This window comes from Antechinus flavipes, chromosome 1 (genome assembly GCF_016432865.1).
Source record: "Antechinus flavipes isolate AdamAnt ecotype Samford, QLD, Australia chromosome 1, AdamAnt_v2, whole genome shotgun sequence".
Taxonomy (NCBI): domain Eukaryota; kingdom Metazoa; phylum Chordata; class Mammalia; order Dasyuromorphia; family Dasyuridae; genus Antechinus; species Antechinus flavipes.
In genome coordinates this window covers 513,272,359-513,294,950 of record NC_067398.1, presented here as the reverse complement: position 1 = coordinate 513,294,950, position 22,592 = coordinate 513,272,359, and the positions used below count along the sequence as shown (strand labels likewise).

Sequence of the window (22,592 nt, the reverse complement as noted above, 5' to 3'; positions counted from 1 at the left end):
TGACTGTCTCTACTGTTAATGGAGCTGCTCAAAGTATTTTAAATTTTTAAAAATAAACATTTCTTAAGTGCTCACTATGTACCAGACACTATATTAATTGCTGGAAATACAAATAAGAAAAAGTTCCCAAGAAACTTATAATTTAATATGGAAAAGAGAATATACAAAAGAAACCAGAAAAGGATAGGGGAAGGGAAAAGGTTTGTGTAGAGGCAGAGGTGGAGTCAATTACAAAGAGTACAGCTGATAGGAAATAATTGCCTGGGTTTTTGAGTTCTTATTTCGATGGCTTTTCAAGGAATTTTTTGAGGTTTTATTTTGCCCTGTCCTCCAATTCGGGCAAGGTCTTCTATGGTCATTTTTTAAAAATTCTTATTGCAATATAATCCAATGGACACATATCCCAAAAGAAGGTCAAGAATAGATATCATTAAAAAAAAAAAATCAAATGAAGGTGGCCTAGCTGTACCAGATCTAAAATTATATTATAAAGCAGCAGTTACCAAAATCATCTGGTATTGGCTAAGAAACAGACTAGTTGATCAATGGAATAGGTTAGGTTCAAAGGACAAAACAGCCAATAACTTTAATAATCTAGTGTTTGACAAACCCAAAGACCCCAGTTTTGGGGATAAGAATGCATTATTTAACAAAAATGGCTGGGAAAATTGGAAATTAGTATGGCAGAAACTAGGCATTGACCCATACTTAACATCGTACTCCAAGATGAGTTCAAAATGGGTTCATGACCTAGGCATAAAGAATGAGATTATAAATAAATTGGAAGAGCATAGGATAGTTTACCTCTCAGACCTGTGGAAGGGGAAGGAATTTATGACCATAGAAGTACCAGAGATCATTATAGACTACAAAATAGAAAATTTTGATTATATCTAATTGAAAATCTTTGTACAAACAAAACTAATGGAGACAAGATTAGAAGGAAAACAATAAACTGAGAAAACATTTTTATAGTCAAAGGTTCTTATAAAGGCCTCATTTCCAAAATATATAAAGAATTGACTCTAATTTATAAGAAATCAAACCATTCTCCAATTGATAAATGGTCAAAGGCTATGAACAGGCAATTCTCAGATGAAGAAATCGAAACTATTTCTAGCCATATGAAAATATGCTCCAAATCATTATTAATCAGAGAAATGCAAATTAAGACAACTCTGAGATATCACTACATACCTGTCAGATTGGCTAGAGTGACAGGGAAGATAATGCAGAATGTTGGAGGGGATGTGGGAAAACAGGGACACTGATGCATTGTTGGTGGAATTGTGAACACATCCAGCCATTCTGGAGAGCAATTTGGAATTATGCTCAAAAAAGTTATCAAACTGTGCATACCCTTTGATCCAGCAGTGTTTCTACTGGGCTTATACCCCAAAGAGATACTAAAGAAGGGAAAGGGACACAATTTTCTGATTTTTCTCCCAGCTTTGTTCATTGGAACACAAACAAGGATAAATTTAGGCAGGAGATTATGAAGGTCATCCAGGAACAAGCACAGCAAGCAAGCAGAGCAAGAACAGTGACAGGATAGGGGGGCAAAAGATATGACAAAAGATGACAATGCAGAATTGAAATGATACATAAAAAAGGAAGAGAGTTGGGAAATGCTGCCAATGCAACTAGCCAAAGATTACTGTAAAGTAAATGTGTTTGGAAAACACTTCAAAAATGAAAATCTAGTTAATGTACCCTGGGAAAGAAACACCAATTTCAAATTCTTTTTAAAACACTTACTTCTAATGCTTGCATTCGTTTTAGGAGCACTTTGTTTTCAATATTCTTGATCTTTTCTTCATAGAATTCCAAAAATGTTTTTTTGTAAACTAGTTTCATGTTATACTTCTTTGCCATTCTGTTAAAAAAAAAAAATTCTGATAGCGTAGTAAAAACATACAGATTTTGAATAATTTATACTTCTATGCCACAGTGACATCTTCTGGTTTTAAATAAAACAACCACTCTCCCTAGAAATGGTAACACATTATAAGTGTGTCCATTCCCACAAATTATTTTCAATTAAGTCCTGAAATGTACAAAGCACTCAACTAGGAGCTCTGGGAGATACACAAAAAGCATAAAGAATAAAATCTTATCTTCAAGGATATTACATTGAAGTACACAAATTGAAGAACACAAGCTATTTACTTAAAAGGGAAACTTTACACTTCTTAAGAAGTTATACAATACTTTGTCTAACCTACTTGTTTTGTAACTGAGGCTCAGTAAGGGAAAAGGAAGTAGAAAAGAACACTATCCAAAATGTTAAGGAAATCAGAGGGATAGAAAGGCAAGAGACAAACTAGCTTGGCTAATAAAAAGGATGAAATAATATCACTTGAAGTTGAGTGAAATAGTTTAAAGAAATAAAAATACTTTCAGAGCTAAGTAATAAAATGATGGCACTTATTAATTACCTTAAGAGGTTGAAAATTGGAATATTTCACAAAAAAATAGCTAAATCAATACATGAGCTACAATGTAATAAGTTAGTGGTCAATATACAAGAGAAATGAAAGTTAGACTCAAAAGATCAGGTTTCACTGAATAACTGATTTCCTTTTCACTAATTTCTACAAGTCAAACAATTTTTAAATGAGAAATGAAGGGATATTTAATTTTTGTAAAGTGTTTTAATTAAAATGTCAGATATGGCTTCCACCCTAAATGGCTTACACATTTTCTCAAATTTTTTCTTTTTTAAATCGAGTCTCTCTATCTCATCCATGTTGGAAATGACAACAGCCACTCACAGATCGATATCACTACTGATTTACATGGCATGGGAATTTTGTCCTGTTCTGTTTCCGATCTAGGACCATTTTATTGCTGCTCTTCAGGCAGTCTTGTGGTTCTTTGCTCCAAGGACTCATTAATATTAATACCAAAATTACTGTGGGACATTCAAATGGCTTAACCTATTGCAGCTCAGAAATCCCATGTTCAAATAACCTGCTAGTTTCAGCCTCTTTGGCAGCAGAAACTATCATTTTGTGTCAACCAGTCTGGCACTTACATTTTCTTCCATTAGCATGGGGAGACAGCTAGTTTTTAAGTGCCCCCCCAATCAAAATATTAAATTTTAAAATATGAAACTTATTCAATGTACACTGTGTATATAATTTTATGTTTATGAGGTAAAATAGCCACAAAGTAAAAAATAACCAGTGTACAACTTTTATTTGCAGAAATATTACTGAAAATTCTGTAAATCATAATTTTATAAGTCACTATTACACTAAGCTACGGGGAAAAAAAATCAACAAATGAAAATTAAGAGTAGTTTAGTCCTACTAAAGAATCTAATTATTCTTCATGTAAAAAAAAACCAAAAACGTACTGAAAGAGTATTTCAAAAAACTGGAAGCCGTAATACTTAGAACTATATTGTAAAATCAGAGCTCTAAAATTCAGATGGTTTATGCTAAAGTTCATTTTTGCATGAACCACTCAGGGATCTCCAATGCTTAGCTTGGGCTCTACTGAGAGATCTAAGACTTACCTGGTACACCTCCAATCCAAGTTAGTTGCCTTCACCATTCACCCCCTCTCCATGGTTTACCTGAATTCCATCAGAGAGAGGAAGACAGCCCACATAAATGCCCTCTTCCTCCTATTCTAGCACTTTACAGTTAGTACCTTACTCCCCATATATCACCTTTCTAGGCTCTCCCTCTACCACTATCACTCAATAACCTGTTGTCTTTTGAAGTTCATTCAATCCATATTGATTAAGAGTCTGGTAGTTGTTTGCTTCTAAGATACTTTTCCCTTCTTTAATAAATACAGTCTCTCTCCTTTCCAACTCCTACTTTGGAACTAAGGGATTTAAACATACAGATATTTCCTTCAAATCCTCACATTCCTTATTTCTCATCCATTCCATCTCTTAGCTACACAGAGGTAGTCATAACTTTGATCTTGAACTCACGGTGTTAATGAACTCTGAAATTTATCTATCATAAGTGGTTCTTATTCCACTTCTACTTTTGCCTTGCACATCCTAAACCTGTTCTTCATCCTCATTATATCCTGCAATCTCTCTACTGCTCAGTTATTTCCCAGTCATCTCTCTTCATTGGCAACCCTTTTCTTCCTTCCCCATCCTTATCCCTTTATGAACCAATTCAATTCTAGCCTCTTATTTTTTCTCAAGTCCCTTGACTCATCCTACAGCCAATCTTGTATTACCAAATCTCAGCTCTCATCATTCCCATGATTCTTTCTTTGTTCTTACATTCTGCTGAACAAAGCTAGAGAAAAATCACAGAATCATTCTTTCTGGCTGGATCCACTATAAGTTTGTATTACATAATAATTAAACTAAGCCCACAATGAAGCAAGTCAATCCTTTTATACTTCCCTAATCAAGACACCTTGCCATTCATCATAGTGCCTTTCCTAAATCTTCTTATTCTTCTTTAAAATCAACAAAACTCCCAACTTTCTTCTCCCCTCTGAAAACCTTACTTTCTATTTTACTAAAATTAGTATAAAGCCATTCACAAAGGAATTCTTTTTATCTATCTCCCCCTCATATGCTACTACTTTTTCTTTCAAATGTGTCTCACATGAAGGAATGGTTCTTTTACATTAACATGATTCCATGCCATTTTGTCTTTTCCAGCAGATCTGTATCACTTCTCTCTAGGTTTCACTTTTAGTTTTCCTATCTATCTGATCACTCATTCAGTCTCCTTTACTGGATTGTCACTCAAGCTAAACTCACAAACTATGAGTACTTCTCAAGTCTTCTCTCTAAGGCCTTGCCGCCACCTCCCCTCTCCTCCCCCGCCTTTTCTTTCTCTTTATTTATTTGCTTATTGATTTCATCAGCTTCTAAGGTTTCAAGCATCATTTCTATACAGATGATTCTCAAATGTATTTGTCCAACCCTAACTTGTCTCTGGACCCCCAATCTTTTATTTAAAACTGCCTAATAGAAATCTGGAATTAGAAGCCCTTCAGATATCTTAAATTCAATTATGTTGAAAACAAAATTCATTATAGTTCTCCCCAAGCTTTAGCTCTGCCTACTTCCTATTACTCCCAGTCACTTATACTTACACCCTAGGAGTACTCCTTGACTTTTCACTTTTTTGCCCCCTATATCTTCCCTCCTTCTTCCAATCACTTGCCACGTTCTATCGATTTTACCTTTATAATATATATGCCCCATCTCACCTGATATGTCACCCTAGTGCAGGTCTTCATCACCTCACACTTGAATTACTACAATAGCCTTATTTGGCTTCAAGTCTCTTCCTATTCCAAATTGTCCTCTGTTTAGTTGTCAAATTGATCTTCCTGAAACATATAGCTGATTATGTTACCACTCTATTCAATAAATTCCAGTAGCTCTGTATTAACTCCAGGATAAAATAGAAAATCTTTTGCCATTTAAAACTGTTCATAACTTAAGGCATTCCCATCTTTCCACATACTCAGTTATCTAATGACATTGGCTTCCTTGATATTCTTCAGAGTATAAAACACTTCATCTACTGATTCAAGACATCTTTACTGGCACTCCATTATAGCTAGGATATTCTTAGCTCCCCATCTCCAATCTCCTAGGTCTTAGGTCCCCATCCACTGAGCTTAAATCCCAAGTTTTGCCCTTTTAAGTCCTCCTTAGTCTTAGTGCCTTTCTTGTAGCATCATCTCCAACTTATCAAGTATATACAGATATGCATAAAAGTATCCAGTTTGTTCACAGTTACTTCCTCCATTAGAACATGAACTCCTTGGGAGTTTTATTTTTGTTTTTTTGTTTTTCTTTTCTTTGTATTTCGTGCACTAAGCAAAATGGGGCTTATTAAATACTGGTAGCTTAATTTGATATCAAGATTTCAGCACAAGTCTGCATGATGAAATGCTGCTCTTCCTCACAAAAAATTTTTAAAAACCAGGCTCTCTATTGTATTCAAATTTCCTAGTCAATTATAACTTTCCTAGTCAAATTATACCTTCATTAGAAACTTTACAAAATCAAGCAGTACAAAGTACAGCCAAATCAAATTCAAGCCAGCATATTTCCTTTGATTTTGGGGAACTTTTCCGGGAACTTAGTTATTTTCTCCCAAAACTAATAGCAACTTTCCTAATTAGGATAGCTAGCATTCCTATAGTGCTTTACAAATATTAATTCTATTCTCAGAATAATCCTGATAGTTAGCATTTCTATTATACAGAAAAGGAAACTGAGGCACAGATCAAGTGACTTGTGAGGCCATATAGGTTCTAAGTGTCTATGGCTGGATTTGAAGTCAAATTTTCCCACCTCATATCCAATTACTCTATCCATGGTGCCACCAGGTTCTTCTATCTAGTTTCCCTACCATCAACTACCCAAGCTGATAGATTTAAATTTCTTATTCTGACATTCAAGCTCCACGTAAACAGGTTATATTCTCTACTTTTTCAATCTTATTTAATACATTCCTTTCCAGTATGCCACACTACAATTCAATTACTTGCCAAACTATCTACTAGCATGATGCATCCAATAGTTATGCTTTTATTAATACCATTCCCTTTAGTGGAATGACACCTCTCCTGCCCCTATTGGCCCTTTAAATCCTTCAAGCCCATTTCAAAAATCACTTAATCCCATCAAATCCTTCAATGATTTCCCTAATCAGAAATGATATATAGATAGTGTGAAGGATAATGTAATATCTGTGTGCCATTCTCCTGGCTAAATTATAAGTTTCATAGACCATGTTTTAATTTTATTTGTATCTCCCCAAGCACCTAGCACAGTATTTTGTCATAATGTAGGCAATTGATAAATGGCTGTTGAATTAATTTTAAGAAGCCAAAGAAAAGCAAGAGCAAAAAAATCATAAAACTGATGATATCAGTATTGTGTAAATGTTGCTTTTCTATTTGTAAGGCTACATTTCTCTTAAGTCTCACTCCCCCATCCCACCCCCCAACACTGGTTGAATACAAATAGTACTGTTAATCATACTCCCCTGCCCTCTTTTAAGCAGTAAGAAAATGGAGATAAATTATGAAATTCTTACTCAATCAGCAGAGGAAAATAAACCAAAAATTCTGGAACATCCACAACACCTTCCAAGTTGAAGTCATATTTGCATCCAAATAAAGGATATTCTCCCTTCTTCTGAAACCTTACAGTGTAGACTTCATTTCCAAATGATTCTGTTTCTGATGCCTCAAGGCGTTTTCTGTGAGTTATCAAAAGGGATAAAAATTAGTTCAACAAATTTATTCTATTCATTCATTTGAAAATACTGAATTTGACAATAAGCTAACAATTCAATTAGCTTTGTAAATACTAGTTTTGTGCTTCTTTTTGGAGGCAATACAATAGAATACTAACTTTATTACCACTTAAAATATTAGAATAGAGTTAATATTCCTGGTCTAAATGGCTTCAACCTCTCCTATGTTGATCTATAGGCAAAATGTCACTAAAACCACCTCAAATTCAGTACATAAGCAATTTGTATAACCAGTCATGAAAGTTTGCTTTCATTAGTTATTTGAAACTTGGAACACAGAAAAAATTGCTAAAAATAAAGGATAAACTGGGTTGAGAAATGAGGTCACAAAACTAAATAATCCATATTTATTTCTTAAATGTAGCATTTCCAGTATACATAATCATCGTTAATTAAATACTCCTATAAGAAAATGTTCTATACTCCTATAAGAAAATGTTCTAAAGGAGCAACAGAAAGTTATGTATCCCAGAAAATGATGGAAGTAGGTTCCACCCCAGTAATTTATCAACTCAGCCTAAGAAAAAGCAGCATCCTAGGTCATTGATTAACCAGTATTCTCAATCAAAAAACAACTCAAGATGATTCCATCTAAGCCTCTATCTTGGAACCACATCTTGTTGATAGCACTGTTTTTGGCTTTGCCTAGTATAAATATACTCTTTTTTCAAAAGATATAAATTTTAACCAGTCTATTCTTTAAAATTGAATAGAAATCTCTTTCTTCTCAGCTACTATGGCATTTTTATACAATTCAATTCAATTATAACTAAGATATGCATTGTATTCACTATATTGTTATATATTGTTCACAAACCTACAACTTTTATTGCTCATAAGATTTTAAACTTTTTGAGGTCATATGTTTACTTTTATCCAGTGTAAGAATCTAGAACATATCCTATAAATTGAAGGCATCCAGTAATATTTGGAAATAAACTGGGTGATTAACAGTATTAAATGCCAAAAAAGACATAAAAAAATGAGAACTAATAAAAAAACTACTGACTTTGGCAAAAGCATTTCCAAAATTTGAAACTATTATGGAAAATTCAATAGCAGAGAATAAAAGCTTAGACTTAAAATCTGTTTCAGGTATTCAAGTAGACTTTGTTTATGAAAATCCATTCTGGGCAGGATGGTGTTTTAGAAAAAACAACAGATTTGAAATCAATGAGACCTGGGCTGGAATCCTGTCTGTTACTTACCACTTGTGTGACCTCTGGCACATCATTTAACTTCTCTGTCTCATTTCCCTGTCATCGTGACAGAATTATTATAGTTATCTAATAATAACTGACCTTTACATGCCACTTTAAAGTTTACAAAAAGACACTAGATTATGAGAGCCTCAAAACTGTGTGAGAAAGATACTACCAAAATAAATTATTATTTTACATCCAGTTAAGAAGAATCACAATATCCACTTGTCACCTTCCACATCACACTCACCCCATATATCCAATTAGTTGTCAAGATTTATCTTTCTCTAATATTTCTCTCATCCATTACTGTTTGTTCACTCATTGGGTAACACACCTAATCATCACCTTTCACATGGGACATTACAACAGCACACCAACTAGTCTCCCTGTTTTAAGTCTCTCTCCTCATCCTCTATACAGATGAAGTAATTTTCTTAAAGCATGAATGTGGATGTTCCCTTCTTGCTCATGAAATTTCAGTGGCTACCTACTTCCTTTAGGATCAGGATTAAGTTCCTATTTAGCTTTGAAAGACCTTTATAAATACTTTCAAAATGCATTTCCTAGCTGTTATTACATATCACCTATCACACATTCTACAGACATTCAACAGCTCCTCATAAACTATACTCCATTTTCTACTTTTATGCCTTAACATACATTACATGTGATTAAGAAGTACTCCTTAGTCATCTATTTCTCTTTGTTTCCTTCAAAGCTGAGATCAAAAAAATCCCCCTAACCTGGAGCTTCTCCTGATCTCTTGAGCTTAAACTTCCCCACAAAAATTACCCGGAAATTAAAAAAAAAATTTATACACACACAAATTATCTTCTCCTACAGAAAAGAAGCTCCCAAAGGACAGGAACTGCTTAATCCTTTTTTTTTTTTTTTTTTTTTTTGGGGGGGGGGGAGGAGTAATCCCCAGTGGACAAAAGAATTAAGCACACTGTGCTTAATTAATACTTGCTGGTAATTCTTTTCAATACAAATGAAGAAAAACAAGTTTAGAAAGTACAGTTTGCTGAGGGGGAAAAAAAACCACACAACTGGCTTTAGAATCAAGAGATCTGGGATCAAATCTACCTCTGACATTACCAGTGTTGATATGGGGGGATCAATTAATGAAGTTCCTATTGTGTGCCAGATCTGAGAGATACAAAATGCAAAGAATGAAACATCACAATTCAAGATAAAATTATATTCTAAAAGTCACAATCTCCCCAACACTGTTTCTTTGACTGTAAAGAGAATCGAACTAGATGGCATGTAATGTCATTTTTAATCCTAGATCTACAATTCCTATGAAAAATTAAGTGACTTGCTCAGAGACAGCAGAGTTGAAACCAATTCTGAAGTCCAGTAATTTATCCAATACATAATATCATGACTTTTCATGAACTAAAAAATATAGATTTAAACAAACCTAGTTCCCTTTGTGGGAAACTACAAAGTATCTTTAAGAAAATTTGATACCATTTGGTATATCTCCACCTTTCAATTTTTTTTTTTTTTTTTTTTTTTTCCTGAGACTATTGGGATTAAATGACTTGCCTGGAGTCACACAGCTAGGAAGTGTTAAGTGTCTGAGATAAGATTTGAACTCAGGTCCTCCTGACTTCAGGGCTGGTGCTCTATGCACTGCGCCACCTAGTTGCCAACAATGAATTCTTAGCATACAAATTTAATTGCCACGCTACTCTTTTCTTTTTTTTTAATACAATAAATGAGAGCAAAAAATAAAAGCAGCAGAGAGTCTGAAAACAGAAAATATAGAGAAGACACTAAGCTGAAACAAGACTTGAAAACCATCTACAGCAGAATTAAGCACAAAGCAGGGTTAAGCTTAATCTTATGTGTATGTTGTTTTTTTACTGGAAGTCTATATAGTAGTGGCTATTAAATCATGTATTGTCCTACGTGTAGCTCTTCGGCATCCAAATTCTTTTCTTCTGTTTGACTATTTTTTTTTTTTTTTTAAACTGGAAGCTCTATATTTTGGCCAAAAGATTCCTAGGAATTTCTTTGAGGGGAGGGTTGACTGGTGGAGTTCTTTTTATTTCCCCTTTACCCTTTGATTCTAAGAAATCTAGGCAATTTTTATTTTTTATCAATGTTATTTATTTTTAACATTGTTTCGTTTTAAAATTTTGAGGTCCAGATTCTCACCTTCTCTCATCTCTTCCAGAGATAGCAAATGATATATCAATTACATATGTGAAATCAAGTTAGTTTTGCTTCTTCCTCATTCCCCACCACTTTTGATTTGATTATTTCTTATTCCACAGTGTCACTGGCTTCTATTTGGTCCATTCTATTTTCAGGGAATTTGTTTAGATAATGTTTTCTACTTCTCAGTTCAAGGTATTAATTTCCAGTCTCTCTTCCATAGTTTCCATTTCTTTTCCACTTTCTTCCTTTGGAATTCTCATTTTAAAAAATCTTATTGCTGTTTTAAAATATTTACTTCATTTTTTCTAAAAGTGCCAGTTGAATTTAGGTCCAAGTTGTTGTTGTTGTTGTTGTTGTTGTTGTTGTTGTTGTTGTTTTGAGGTTTTACTTGCAAATGTTCTTCATTCTCTTCTTCTTGTGACTTGTGCATCCCTATCATCATAATAGTGTTGTTGTTTGATTTTTCTTCCAGTCTAAGTCCTGGCATCAGACTTAATGTGTTCTGCACACTTTTGGAAAAACATATGGGCCAATTCCATTCCTGCTTTCTTGATATCAGAATGAGATCTGCAAGCTTTTCAGTTTGGAAAAGTATAAAACTAAGATTTGTTCTTCTTGACCCCAGCAAGATTGGAGCAGAAAAAAAGAGAAATGGGTTCTCAAGGTGTTTTGATCCAGCAAAATTTGAATGCTGTCCCCTGATCTAAATTCTGCCCATTTCTGATTTCATCTTGGGAATCTGAGCAGATTGCTGTTGGGCTCAGTCACTATTAACCAGCTGGAAATATCAGCTAGTTCAAAGTGTCAGAACTGTAACTCCCTTTTGTTCTGGGATTCCTATTCTTATTATTCCACTGTGAGCTTCAAATTGGGCTAGAAGCCAAGAAAGATCAACGCCCCATCTCTACTCCTAAGAATCCAAAACCTTACTACTTCTGCTTGTATCTGAACTTATTTTTCTTTACATATATGGCCTTGGGCCCACTTCCTACACAAAACCTCTACCCTCCCCCTCCTTATACCCTGGATTTGTAACTCAGACCTGTGTAGTAGGTAACAATGCTGTCAGCTGGCACCTTAATTCCAAACAGTGACCCAGTAAGAGTCTGACTTCCTCTTGCCTGCTTGTACAATCAAGTTTTCTCTATTAAGTGGTAGAGTGCTTATTAATGCAAGTACTCTGTAAGTCTGGCTAGACATCCCCATTCTAGTATCTGTAGAAATGTCTGTCTCCCTTTGCCAACAAGGACTGGAAAAAATGACAATGACTTTTTCTTGGATTTACACATCAGGATTAGGTCTGGTACATTTTATAGATAAGTTTGGAAGAAGGGGAAAGAGAGGGGAGAGAAGTACTAATCTCCTGCTATACATACTCCATTTATTTTCCTACTTTCTTCACTCTGTAACATGACTAAAGCCAAGATAAATGCTTCTTGAAAGTAAAGGACAAGTTGTAGTTTCAACATTATTCTACTTTAATTTCCCATCTACATCTCTAAAATAATAAGATGAAATTAAAAAAAAAAAAAAAAAAAAGGGAGGTAAGGAGAGAATGAAGGAGCAAGAAACCATTAGTTGTTTTCCTTCCCATAAAGAAATTTCAGAGCTTCCTGTTTCATCATGTGCTTGAAAATGAGACTAAGCAAGTATATCAAATCTGATGTGTGTGTGTGTGTGTGTGTGTGTGTGTGTGTGTGTGTGTGTATAAAATAAGCAAGGAAATGTTAGAACATATCAATAAAATCAAAGATATTACACAATCAACACAAAATTTCTGGCTAGTTTCCTATATTGATATTCTATATATTCTGTGCTCTCTAAAATCAAGTCAAGGCTCAATATGTAAGTATTCTAAGAACATTTTCAATAAACATCTGATAACTTATTTAACTAATGCCTTTAACTAGGGAAATGAGTATATTTTATTTGTTAGATCTTAGGATGACAATACTTTCAACAGAAAAAATCATGCTGAAAAATAACATTTTTTAAAATACACATTATGGACATTTCATAAAACTTTCATAACAACAACAACAAAAAACTTACATGAGCTCAAAGCTATTTGGTGTAGTGCCAATAAAATATCCTCCAGGGCAAAGTTTCTCACAAGCATTTCTGAGCATCATATCAGCCTGTTCATAAGTTTCAAATGAATAATGATACACAAATTGACAACTGCAAATGTCAAAGGACATCTCTGGATCACGAAACTTATTCGTCAAGAGTTCCTGAAACAAATTCAAACAAGTTAAGAATTCAAGCTATAAAAGCCCAGATATAAAATTTTCTCCAAGTTGAAAACAGAACTTGAGAAATTAAAAGAAAAAAAATTTCAAAAGCTTATCAAAGAATTTAACAAATACAAATTAAATAAAATATTTCAACAATAGGAGAAGAAACTAGGAAAATCAATGTAATCAAAGATAAATTGTTCATCAGATAAAACTTCTGTTTTCTTTAGTTAGATAAAACATATCAATTCTAATTTCTATTACAGAGACAAGAAGAACCTGTTTGAATATTTCTCTAAGTTAACAAAGCATCTACTAGAGGGGGAGCACAATGCTTTGAAAATAGGTACCTGAACATTTGCTGAATAAGTAATCAAGATAGGGATGAGTCTTAACTAAGTGCATGCCACATGAACATCAGATTAAGGAACTAGAGCTGAGGTGAGTCTTCTTGAGAAGACTCCAAGAGATAATAAAAGGAAATCTCTCAAGTATCTACAGAATGATCATTTGAAAAGTGTAAAACTAAGATTTGTTCTTCTTGACCCCAGCAACACTTGAGCAGAAATAAAGAGAAATGGGTAGAATTTGCAGAGGCACATTTGGAGGATAATACAACTTGTACTAATGAAAACAATTCAGAGATTATATGGACTACCTGACTGGAAATTCTGAAGTAAATGATGGACAACCCGGGGTTCAAGATGTTCTGGAGGCATTCCTCTCCACAGATCCCAACCTTAACACTATCTTGTTCGGACTAAGGTTCTATATGAGATGATAAATATCAGCAGTTTACAAAATAATCACTGAATGACAATTATTTTGTCATTCTGTTACTAATGATTTCCCTCTTTAAGATTATTGCAAAAATGAATTTCAAGTACAACATGAATGATTGAGGCAAAAAAAAAAAAAACAAAAACCCTCCAAATACAGAAAAACTAAAGTTCAATTCACTTGAGATTAAAATAACTGACAAAAATACTAAAAATCAGAGAGGATTCTGGAAAGATAGCAGAGTAAATTACAAAATTCCAAGCTCTCCAGCTTTCCCCCACAAATAAGACAAAACTGCATCTCAGGGCAAAAGCAGAGTGGTAAAAACAATTGAGAGTGGGAGCAGAACTGTGATCTTCCTGGGACAGTCTGAGAAGATGTTAAAGAAAGGTAACAGGACTGAATTTTGGATCTAGTGAAGTGTAAAATACCTTCAAGCTAGTTCCAACTGAAATAGCAACCAGACAGCCCTATAGTGAAAGGTGGAATGGGAAACAGACTCAGCCTTAAGCATAAGAATTTTCACTGTCAGGACAGTATGAGGAACAAGACGGCTGACTATGGGAAGACTGAGGGAACCTCTGCTGATAATGAATGCCAAGCAGTTTTGCTGCTGAAGGCAGCCCTCGATGAGAAGAAACCAACACACTCCTAGTAAATACACAAGAAATGAGACGGGGAAGCTCCTGACTGTGGTCACTTTCAAGGGAGTGCTCTTGGTTTTGGAGTCCTTGCCAAAGAAGAGAACTGAAGAAGAACTGAAGACAGAGTTACCATCCTCCTTCACCACTCTGACTAGAGTTGATTACAGTAACAAACTTGTTTTAAAAAATAAGCAGGCAAAGGAGAAAGTTAATATGGGAATAGAGAAGATGAATTCCTCTTCAGAGGATAATGAAGTTAAAAAAAAAAAAAGCCTCTTCTATCCCCAAAAAGTAATGTTAAATGGTTACTTGACCAAAAAGAATTTACAGAACAAAAAAAGACTTTAAAAATAAAATGAAATTGAGGAAAAACTTAAAAAAAAGAAAAAGAAAAACTAGATTATGAAAACTTAGTCCAATGAATTAGAAAAGGAGATCCAGAATCTCAAGGAAGAAAATGACCTCTTAAAAACTAATATTGGGCAAGGGGAAGCCAATGGAGTTATGAGAGACAAAATACAAAATATTAATAATGGAAAAAAAAAGAAGAAAATGTAATAAATAAGAAAAACAACAGATCTGGAGAACATCAAGAAGAGAAAATAGAAGAATAACCGAACTACCTAAAAGTTCTAAAGAGTGAATCTTGAAATAATAATAAAGAAAAAATTAAAGAAAGTTTTACTGAAGTGTAGGAACAAGAGAGGAAAGTAGAAATAGAAAAAAAATCCACAGATCACCACCTGAAAGATCTATGTGCAAAACCTATAGGAACAGTATAGCTAAATTCCAAAAACCACAAATCAAGGAAAAAATATTATGAGCAAGAAGAAAAACACAATTCAAATATGGCAAAGGCACCACAAAATCACACAAGACCTAGCAACAGTTACATTAAAAAACCACAAACATTGGAAAACTATATGTCAAAGAGCAAAAGAACCATAGGGTTGCGGCCTAAATTATCATACCTCACAAAGTTAAGCATAATCCTGAACCCAAAAAAAAAAAAAGGACATTAAACGAACTGCAAGACTTTTAGTCTTATTGTTACAAAAAGTTCTGAATTTAATTGAAAATTTGATTATGATAACCACAAAAAAATAAGGTAAACACAAAAGATAAAGGACTCAATAAGGACAAACTGTTTTATGTGCAGATATGTAAACCACATGTCTAAAACTATTGCTAACTATTGCTATGTAAATCATATGTCTAAAACAAGCAATTGGGTAGTTCAAAAGAAACACTGGGGCAGAGCTGAGTATGATGTGATTCTAAAAGCAAAACTGTAAAAGAAAAACTAATTATGCCATATGATGAAATGTGAGAGGAAAAAGTCACAGAGAAAATAGATGGGAGAAAGGGACTGTTAGTTCTGGAATGCAATTACATCAAAAATGAGGTAAAGAGGAAACTATACACACACACACACACACACACACACACACACATATATATATATATATATATATATATATATAGAGAGAGAGAGAGAGAGAGAGAGAGAGAGAGAGAGAGAGAAAGGTATAAAAGTCTTTTAAATTTGTAAGAAATAAGAGGGAGAAGGAATAAAATAAGGGAAGTAAAGAAGAGTGTGTAGATTAACAGGAAGAGGATATGGAATATCCCAAAGGAAATGGGATAAAGAGATAGGGAGAGAAGATAAGGGTTAGATCCTGGAGAGGGGAGAAGAGAGAGAAAGAAACAGAGAGAATGAAAGAGGAGGGAGGGAGGAAGAGAGAGAAAGAAAGAGAGAGAGAGAGAGAGAAAGTGAGTGTATGTGTAGGGAGACCACGTTAAGTAATAGCAAGGCAAATTAGCAGGAAGAAGTAATGCAAGAATAGGAAATAAGAAATACACAAAAACATAATAACAACCAAAAGAGTAACTTATTAAAAAAAAAAAAAAAAGCATGAGTATTACATAATCAATGATCTCAAACAAAGTTAAGGCTAAGATTTAATCAAGAAAGAAAATTAGGAAAACTACACTATATGTCAACCATATTAATATTGTTTTAGGTTATCTAAAATAACTAGGCAGTATAAGGTTGGAATATTGCTGTGGTGTAGGAAATAAGCTGGTCAATTTAGAAAAATATAGAAAGGCTTGAACTCAGGATGGATGATGTAAGATGGTGTTATCCATTTTCAGAGAAACGGGACAAACAAGCATATGGCATTACCTAGGTGAATATGAATATATACGAATGATTATAGCTATTTATATACATGCATGTATGGTATATTTGTATATGTAAATATAATCATGCTTAACAATAGCTTTCTTAGGAGATGTCGGGGGAGGAAACGGGAATAAAAGAATAAAGTAAAACATGCACAGCTTTGAACACAATGTGTAGTATTTATTATATAGGCTTTCTTGAAATGAAAATTTATTATCTCCTATTTTGAAAACTCCCTTATGTTCTGCTGTGCACATGACTGTTTTTTTTTCTTTTTCTAACTTCTACTTATGTTTTAAATAAATACATTATCAAAAACAATTACAATGATAGAACGATGCACGAAACAAGAAAACCGTACCTTTGAGCTATCTGCAGTTACAAATTCTGCACTGAAAATGTACTCATGGTCACGACAATGATTCTTCATGTCAGCATAACGCTGCTGGCACTGCTGGATGGAAACATCAGCAATATCTATAAAGAAAAGTTTCCAATTAAAAGTTATTAGACTAAAACACAGAGTGAAAGCAAAATGTAGAAGCAGAATGACTGCACAAATTTCATACAGTAACAGCAAATTCTTGGCATGTAATATAATTTAGGTACAAGACCAATTCTATTTCCTTCAAAATAAAAAAGAGGGAAAAAAGTTTTTAGGAAGCATATTACTTAAGGACTGAAAAGAATCAACACAGAAAAGGTAAATCTCTGTTTCAATGTTACAGAAAATAGGAATTTGCTGAAGAGAATATTAGTGTTGACTTCAATTACAATTGGATATTTTGTGCATATTATTCATTGCCCCATTCTTAAGAGACACTACTATGAATTATATTCTGCTTAACAGAACCTCCAAATCACCAAAATGATCTTCTTAAACAAGATTTTAAGTCTGATTTGTCAAAACAGTGAATAATTACATAAAAATATAAATCCTTGAGTCTTGTTATTTTTAATCCTCTACAAAGTGGTTCCGAACTTTATCTCCTGCTTGTCTGCCCTCCATGTTTTGAATGCAATACTTCTGTCACTACCCCTCTGAATCTTCCATCTTTCCTGTCCCCAAGTTGCTAAAGTTCTCTCCCTCAAATGACCTTGCATTCAATTGGTGTTCCCTTTCACAAGAGAAAGGGTAGGTTTTTAAAGGTAGGCACCAAGAGAGATCAGTGAAGCTCCACCAACTTTTGGGGAGGTGGTCCAGTCTGAAATCCAGGTTACGTCCAACTCCTGAGACCCACTCTTTCTAGAAATCCCAATCATGTGCTTGAGATTAAATTTTCTCTATAAAATCTACTTATGAGCTAGCCCACCATGGTACTCTGCCTCCTGGTGTCTTTTCCTTTCTCCTCCCCCCATTCCACGTGTTATCTCCCCTAACTCCATCATGCTTTCCAACCCCCACTTCTCCTTATACCTAACTCTTTTAGGGTGCTAAGTCCCTTTCAGAATTTAGCCTGCCAGCTAACGGCATACCCCAACCTCATGGGGTACTTCCCTTTCTACTGGGTAATTGTGAGCTCTACTGAGGAACTTGTCTTTCATATGCTTCTCCTACTCTATTTCATATTTATCATTTCTGGTGTCTATTGCATCCCTTCAGTTTGTCTGAAATCTATTTCCCTAAATAAATCTACCTTGGCCACTGTGAATTTTCATATGATTGAACCCCAACTTTTTCTGCCTGCCATAATTTGGTGCCAAACACCACATTACAGATCGCATCAGTAGGAGGCTAACAAAGTTCAAATAAATAAAAACCTTAGGGCTAATCTCTAACTTCTCCATTATTTAAACCATTTCCCTTGTGACCAACAGCAGATGTTGTAGGCTATGCCTATAAATTCAGTACCAGACCACAGAAAAATGTAACTATCCCACAAAGGGAAAAAACCTCATTATTTTTTCAATATCTTACTTTAAAAGCATCACTAATGCCTTAATGTATTAATTAAAAGTACATTAGAGATTCATATAACTTGGTCTCTGGGATTCATGCCATAATATTTTAATTTATAAAGTCCTTACATCATTTCTAGTTACCTAACTCAGCAAAATAGGTGTGTCTAAAACAATTTATTTCCTCTTACCAGTACAAACTAGTTTGCTAATTCTGCCCTTTTTCCACTTGAGTAAATCTCCACCTTTTCCACAGCCCAGATCCAATACAGTGATGTCACTCTTTTTTTTCTGCCGCACTTTTTCTAAAAATTCTCCTGAAACAAAAAAAGTAAACTGAATATTTTACTTAATTTTTGCCAAAACATTGATTACTGCTCATACTAACCTTCATCTGACAAGACACAGAAATCATTATACATTTAATATTTAAAATATTGCACTTAACATAAATTTAAAACAAAAATAAAGTTGTCCCAAAATGGAAATAATTAAAAATCATGTGCTTAGCATGCTCTTATAGGAAACCACTTTGAAAAATGCTCCTAAAGTTCTCCTCAAATATATATATTTTTCCCCAAAGGGAAGAACTAATAATTCATAAATGATATTTCAATCTTTTGTTATCAAAGCTATTTGCTTAACTAAGAACTTCTACTTCAACTCATGACTTTGCTGTTAAATTTGAATTTTTAAATCTTAATTTGCAAAGAAAACAGAAGTTTTTCCAAAGATACTCTCATGTGTTAACAGTCGATTAAAGTAGGAACCTCTTGAAAATAAAATGAAACAAAGAGAATTACACGAGGATTTGTCAAAAAGTGGCATAGCCTAATTAAAACTATATATCAAAATCTTGAAAAAACTCGCAATTAAAAAAATCTCTCATAATTGTCAAATCACACCTAGAGCCCAAAGAAATAAACACATTGTGGATAAATACCTTAAATGTGGATAAACATTCTTAAACAACTGCAATGGTCAGTACTACTACATTCTATCTCAACTACTACATCCAAATTAACTTCTCCTTTCTCATCACTTTCTGGATAAAATGCTGTTTTATGCAACACAGAAGCACCATGGTGTAATGAAAAGAGCTCACATGTGGAAAATAGAATTTGTTATAGCCTGAGTCTCAGATTCAAAACTGCAATTTCATACCTACAGATCACTGGGCAAATCATAACATTGGGCCTGTTCGTTTCCCTGTATAATGGGGATATGCAACATCTGCATAGCTTACCTCTCAAATATGCTATATCATATAATTTATGGGCATGGTGGTCCAGTAAAAAGAGCACTGTGTATTGAGCTGGAGGAACCGGGTTTAAATCTTAGTTCTACTTACTATCTTTGGGCAAGTCACTTAAACTGCTCTGGGCTTAAATCTGCAAACTGTAAGAGGTACAATTAGAAGAGCTGAGGTCCCCCTTCCAACTTTCAGTCTATGATCCTAAACCATAAAGTAATACATACGTAATGTAATTACTTGTTCTTCACCTTCAGTGATCACTGAGTTATTGCTTGTGTTTCTACAAACTGTAATGTGAGAAATGGATGGGGATTTAATTTCCAGAATTATGAAAACTAAATTGGAGAAAATGTTCACAGAAGCATTGTTTGTAATAGCAAAGAAGTAGACACAAAGTGGGTGTATACTGATTGGGGAAAATAACTGAAAAGACTGATTGCAATGGAATATCACTGTGTAGTTAGAAACAAGAGACAGTGTGGCATAATTAAGAATTAAGGGGAGCTAAGGGGATTTGGGTTCAAAACTCAGCTCTGAAACATACTGCATGACTGGGAATTACCTTAAATTTCTCAAGTGTCACCCATAAATTCAGCTGGACAATAAAAGATACAGAACAGCTACCAATTTGCATTAGTAAAGCTCCTTTCCTTATCATGGGAAGTTCACTAGTAAATAAAATCACAAGGCCAAAAAAAGGTAAAAAACAAAAAGCCCCAAGGAATACAAAGAAAAAAGATTTGCATAAACAAAGAACAATGCAAACAAAAATAAAAAAGTATTTATATATGATAATAACAATGTAAATTTAATCTAAGAGGAAGTTGAACTTTCAAACAGTTAAATTTTTTCTATCAAAAGGAAATATTCAAAGGGTGAGCAATGAGAGGAGAAAATGAGTGGAAGGTTTTTTTAAAGGCTATTTTTTCTGCATAATGATTTTCTTGTACACTATAAAGCTTGTAATAATTCAGATTAAAAGTCACTATAAATGTGTTTATTTTTGAATGATTTTTCAAATGATTAAATGATCTTATTTTTACAAACATTACCTATTAAAAACTTCTTAATTTATAAATTAAACATTTTACAAAGAATACGGAACTAAACTATTCAAAATATAGATATTAGGACAGAGACTATAAAGGCAGGTGTAGAGACAAAAACTGTCACTGAGATTTTAGGAATAGCTGGGGAGGAGGAGGAGTGAAAGCTGTCACTAGACCCTCTGAAAGCTGAATTTAGAATTCCAAGACTATTCCAGTGAATAACTTTTTAGAAAGTACACACTAGTTTTCTTAATGCTGCAGAAATTGAAACAGGGAAAAAAAATGTAAGCATATGATGAAAAAAATGACCAAAGATAGATGAAAATGGCTAACTAAAGTCTACGCTGAGCAAACCGAGAAGCTGCAAGAATACAAACAATACAAAGAATTTAAGAGTAAGATCATACAATCATAAAGTTGGAAGGGACTTTAGGGGCCAGCTAGTTTTGATCTGTAATAGAAAACTGCAGGGAAGAGAGAAGACGGAGTGGAATACAAATGACTACAAATTCCAAATGATCTTTTTCTTGGCAATATTTTTTTACAAGTCTTCTATATTCAGGACTTTATGCATTTTTCCTAAAAATCAAGTGCAAGCAATCTCCAATGTATCATTTTATCTAAGTTGACCAGCATTCAAAATAATTTTTTTTCATGTGCCAATAAATGAGATTTTACAAAGTTTGAATTAACTGTTTTTATTTCAATATCAGACGCCAAGTTCCCTACTCTGAAAAAGTTTTTGGACAATCCACAATGGCCTGTTTACCTCATGATGTATCACCAAGTGCAACATTGTGCTTAAGGAATTTAAGGGACAAACACCCCAAACCCACATCATTTCTACTGACAGAAGAAGATACTTTAGCAATTACAATGTCTATGTTAGTGCTCCAGAAATTTAACCCAACTTCTAGATGGAGATTTAAACAAATGATTTCTCAGCTATGAACTCAAGCTATACTAATTATTAACATCACAAAAAATATCAGTCAATAAATATATACACATGGGGTACTGTACCTACTTTTCCGAGATTAGGGATTTATTATTAACTCATTTCCTCTCCCCCCCAACATCTCAATATAATTAAATCTGTTAATCCTTTCACAGAAATAAAATTCTAAATGCTAAGGGAAATCACTACTTCAGACAAAACCTTTTAAAATTTTAAAATATACCAAAGTGTGTGATAAATGGCCAATTATGCTGGAGGAAAATAAAATAAGATATATAAATTTGACATTCATACCAATGAGGACACTCTTCATCCAATTATTAAAATTTCGAAGGTAAAAAATACGACTCTGGCTTCGTTTCTCCAAGCCAACTTCCTGAAGCTCATTGTAGTGAGCAGCTACTGTTGAGCCATGTCCTTCTTCTAAATGCTGAACACAGGAGAAAGACAATATTAAAAATAAGTATAAAAATGAGATAAATAAAAATTCATCTATACAAGTGCACCAAGTTTAAAATTTTAAATTCCCTATTTATTGGTATGAATCCATAAGACCTTCTTTTTATAACACTGCTGCTCCTATTGCTTTACTCTCCAAACCACATCAGCAGAGACTATTAGAAGAAGCTATCTGCCAAACTGTCACCTTGTTTATGGTCTTCTCCCCACTCCAACCCACAACCATAATCTTCATCTCTTTTTCTAAGAACTGTAATCAAATCTCTATTACCATTATTAACAAACCTAGAAAGGATATATTACTAGAACACTCTACTGATACACTCAACATCTGTGATTTTCCCAGATTATGATATTCTTTCTTAGCTACTATGTGTACTTCTACATATGTGTGCTATATTTATACCCTGGGAGACAGCAAGGCAATGATGTGGCTAGAATATATGGATTGGAAAATTTATATTCAAATCCC

The 22,592-nt window shown here is 33.9% G+C and overlaps 1 protein-coding gene across 1 annotated transcript in view; it reads right to left on the bottom strand.

Annotated features, from left to right (window-relative positions):
• RNMT (RNA guanine-7 methyltransferase) overlaps positions 1–22,592 on the bottom strand; it is a 40,267-nt gene that overhangs the window by 4,860 nt on the left and 12,815 nt on the right. Inside the window, exons 3-8 of the mRNA XM_051970513.1 lie at positions 21,956–22,091; positions 18,591–18,716; positions 16,862–16,977; positions 12,704–12,885; positions 7,053–7,217; positions 1,759–1,876 (exon numbers count right to left, since the gene is read on the bottom strand). Of these exons, the coding sequence (XP_051826473.1) occupies positions 1,759–1,876; positions 7,053–7,217; positions 12,704–12,885; positions 16,862–16,977; positions 18,591–18,716; positions 21,956–22,091 (843 nt within the window). The remainder of the gene's footprint in view (positions 1–1,758; positions 1,877–7,052; positions 7,218–12,703; positions 12,886–16,861; positions 16,978–18,590; positions 18,717–21,955; positions 22,092–22,592) is intronic.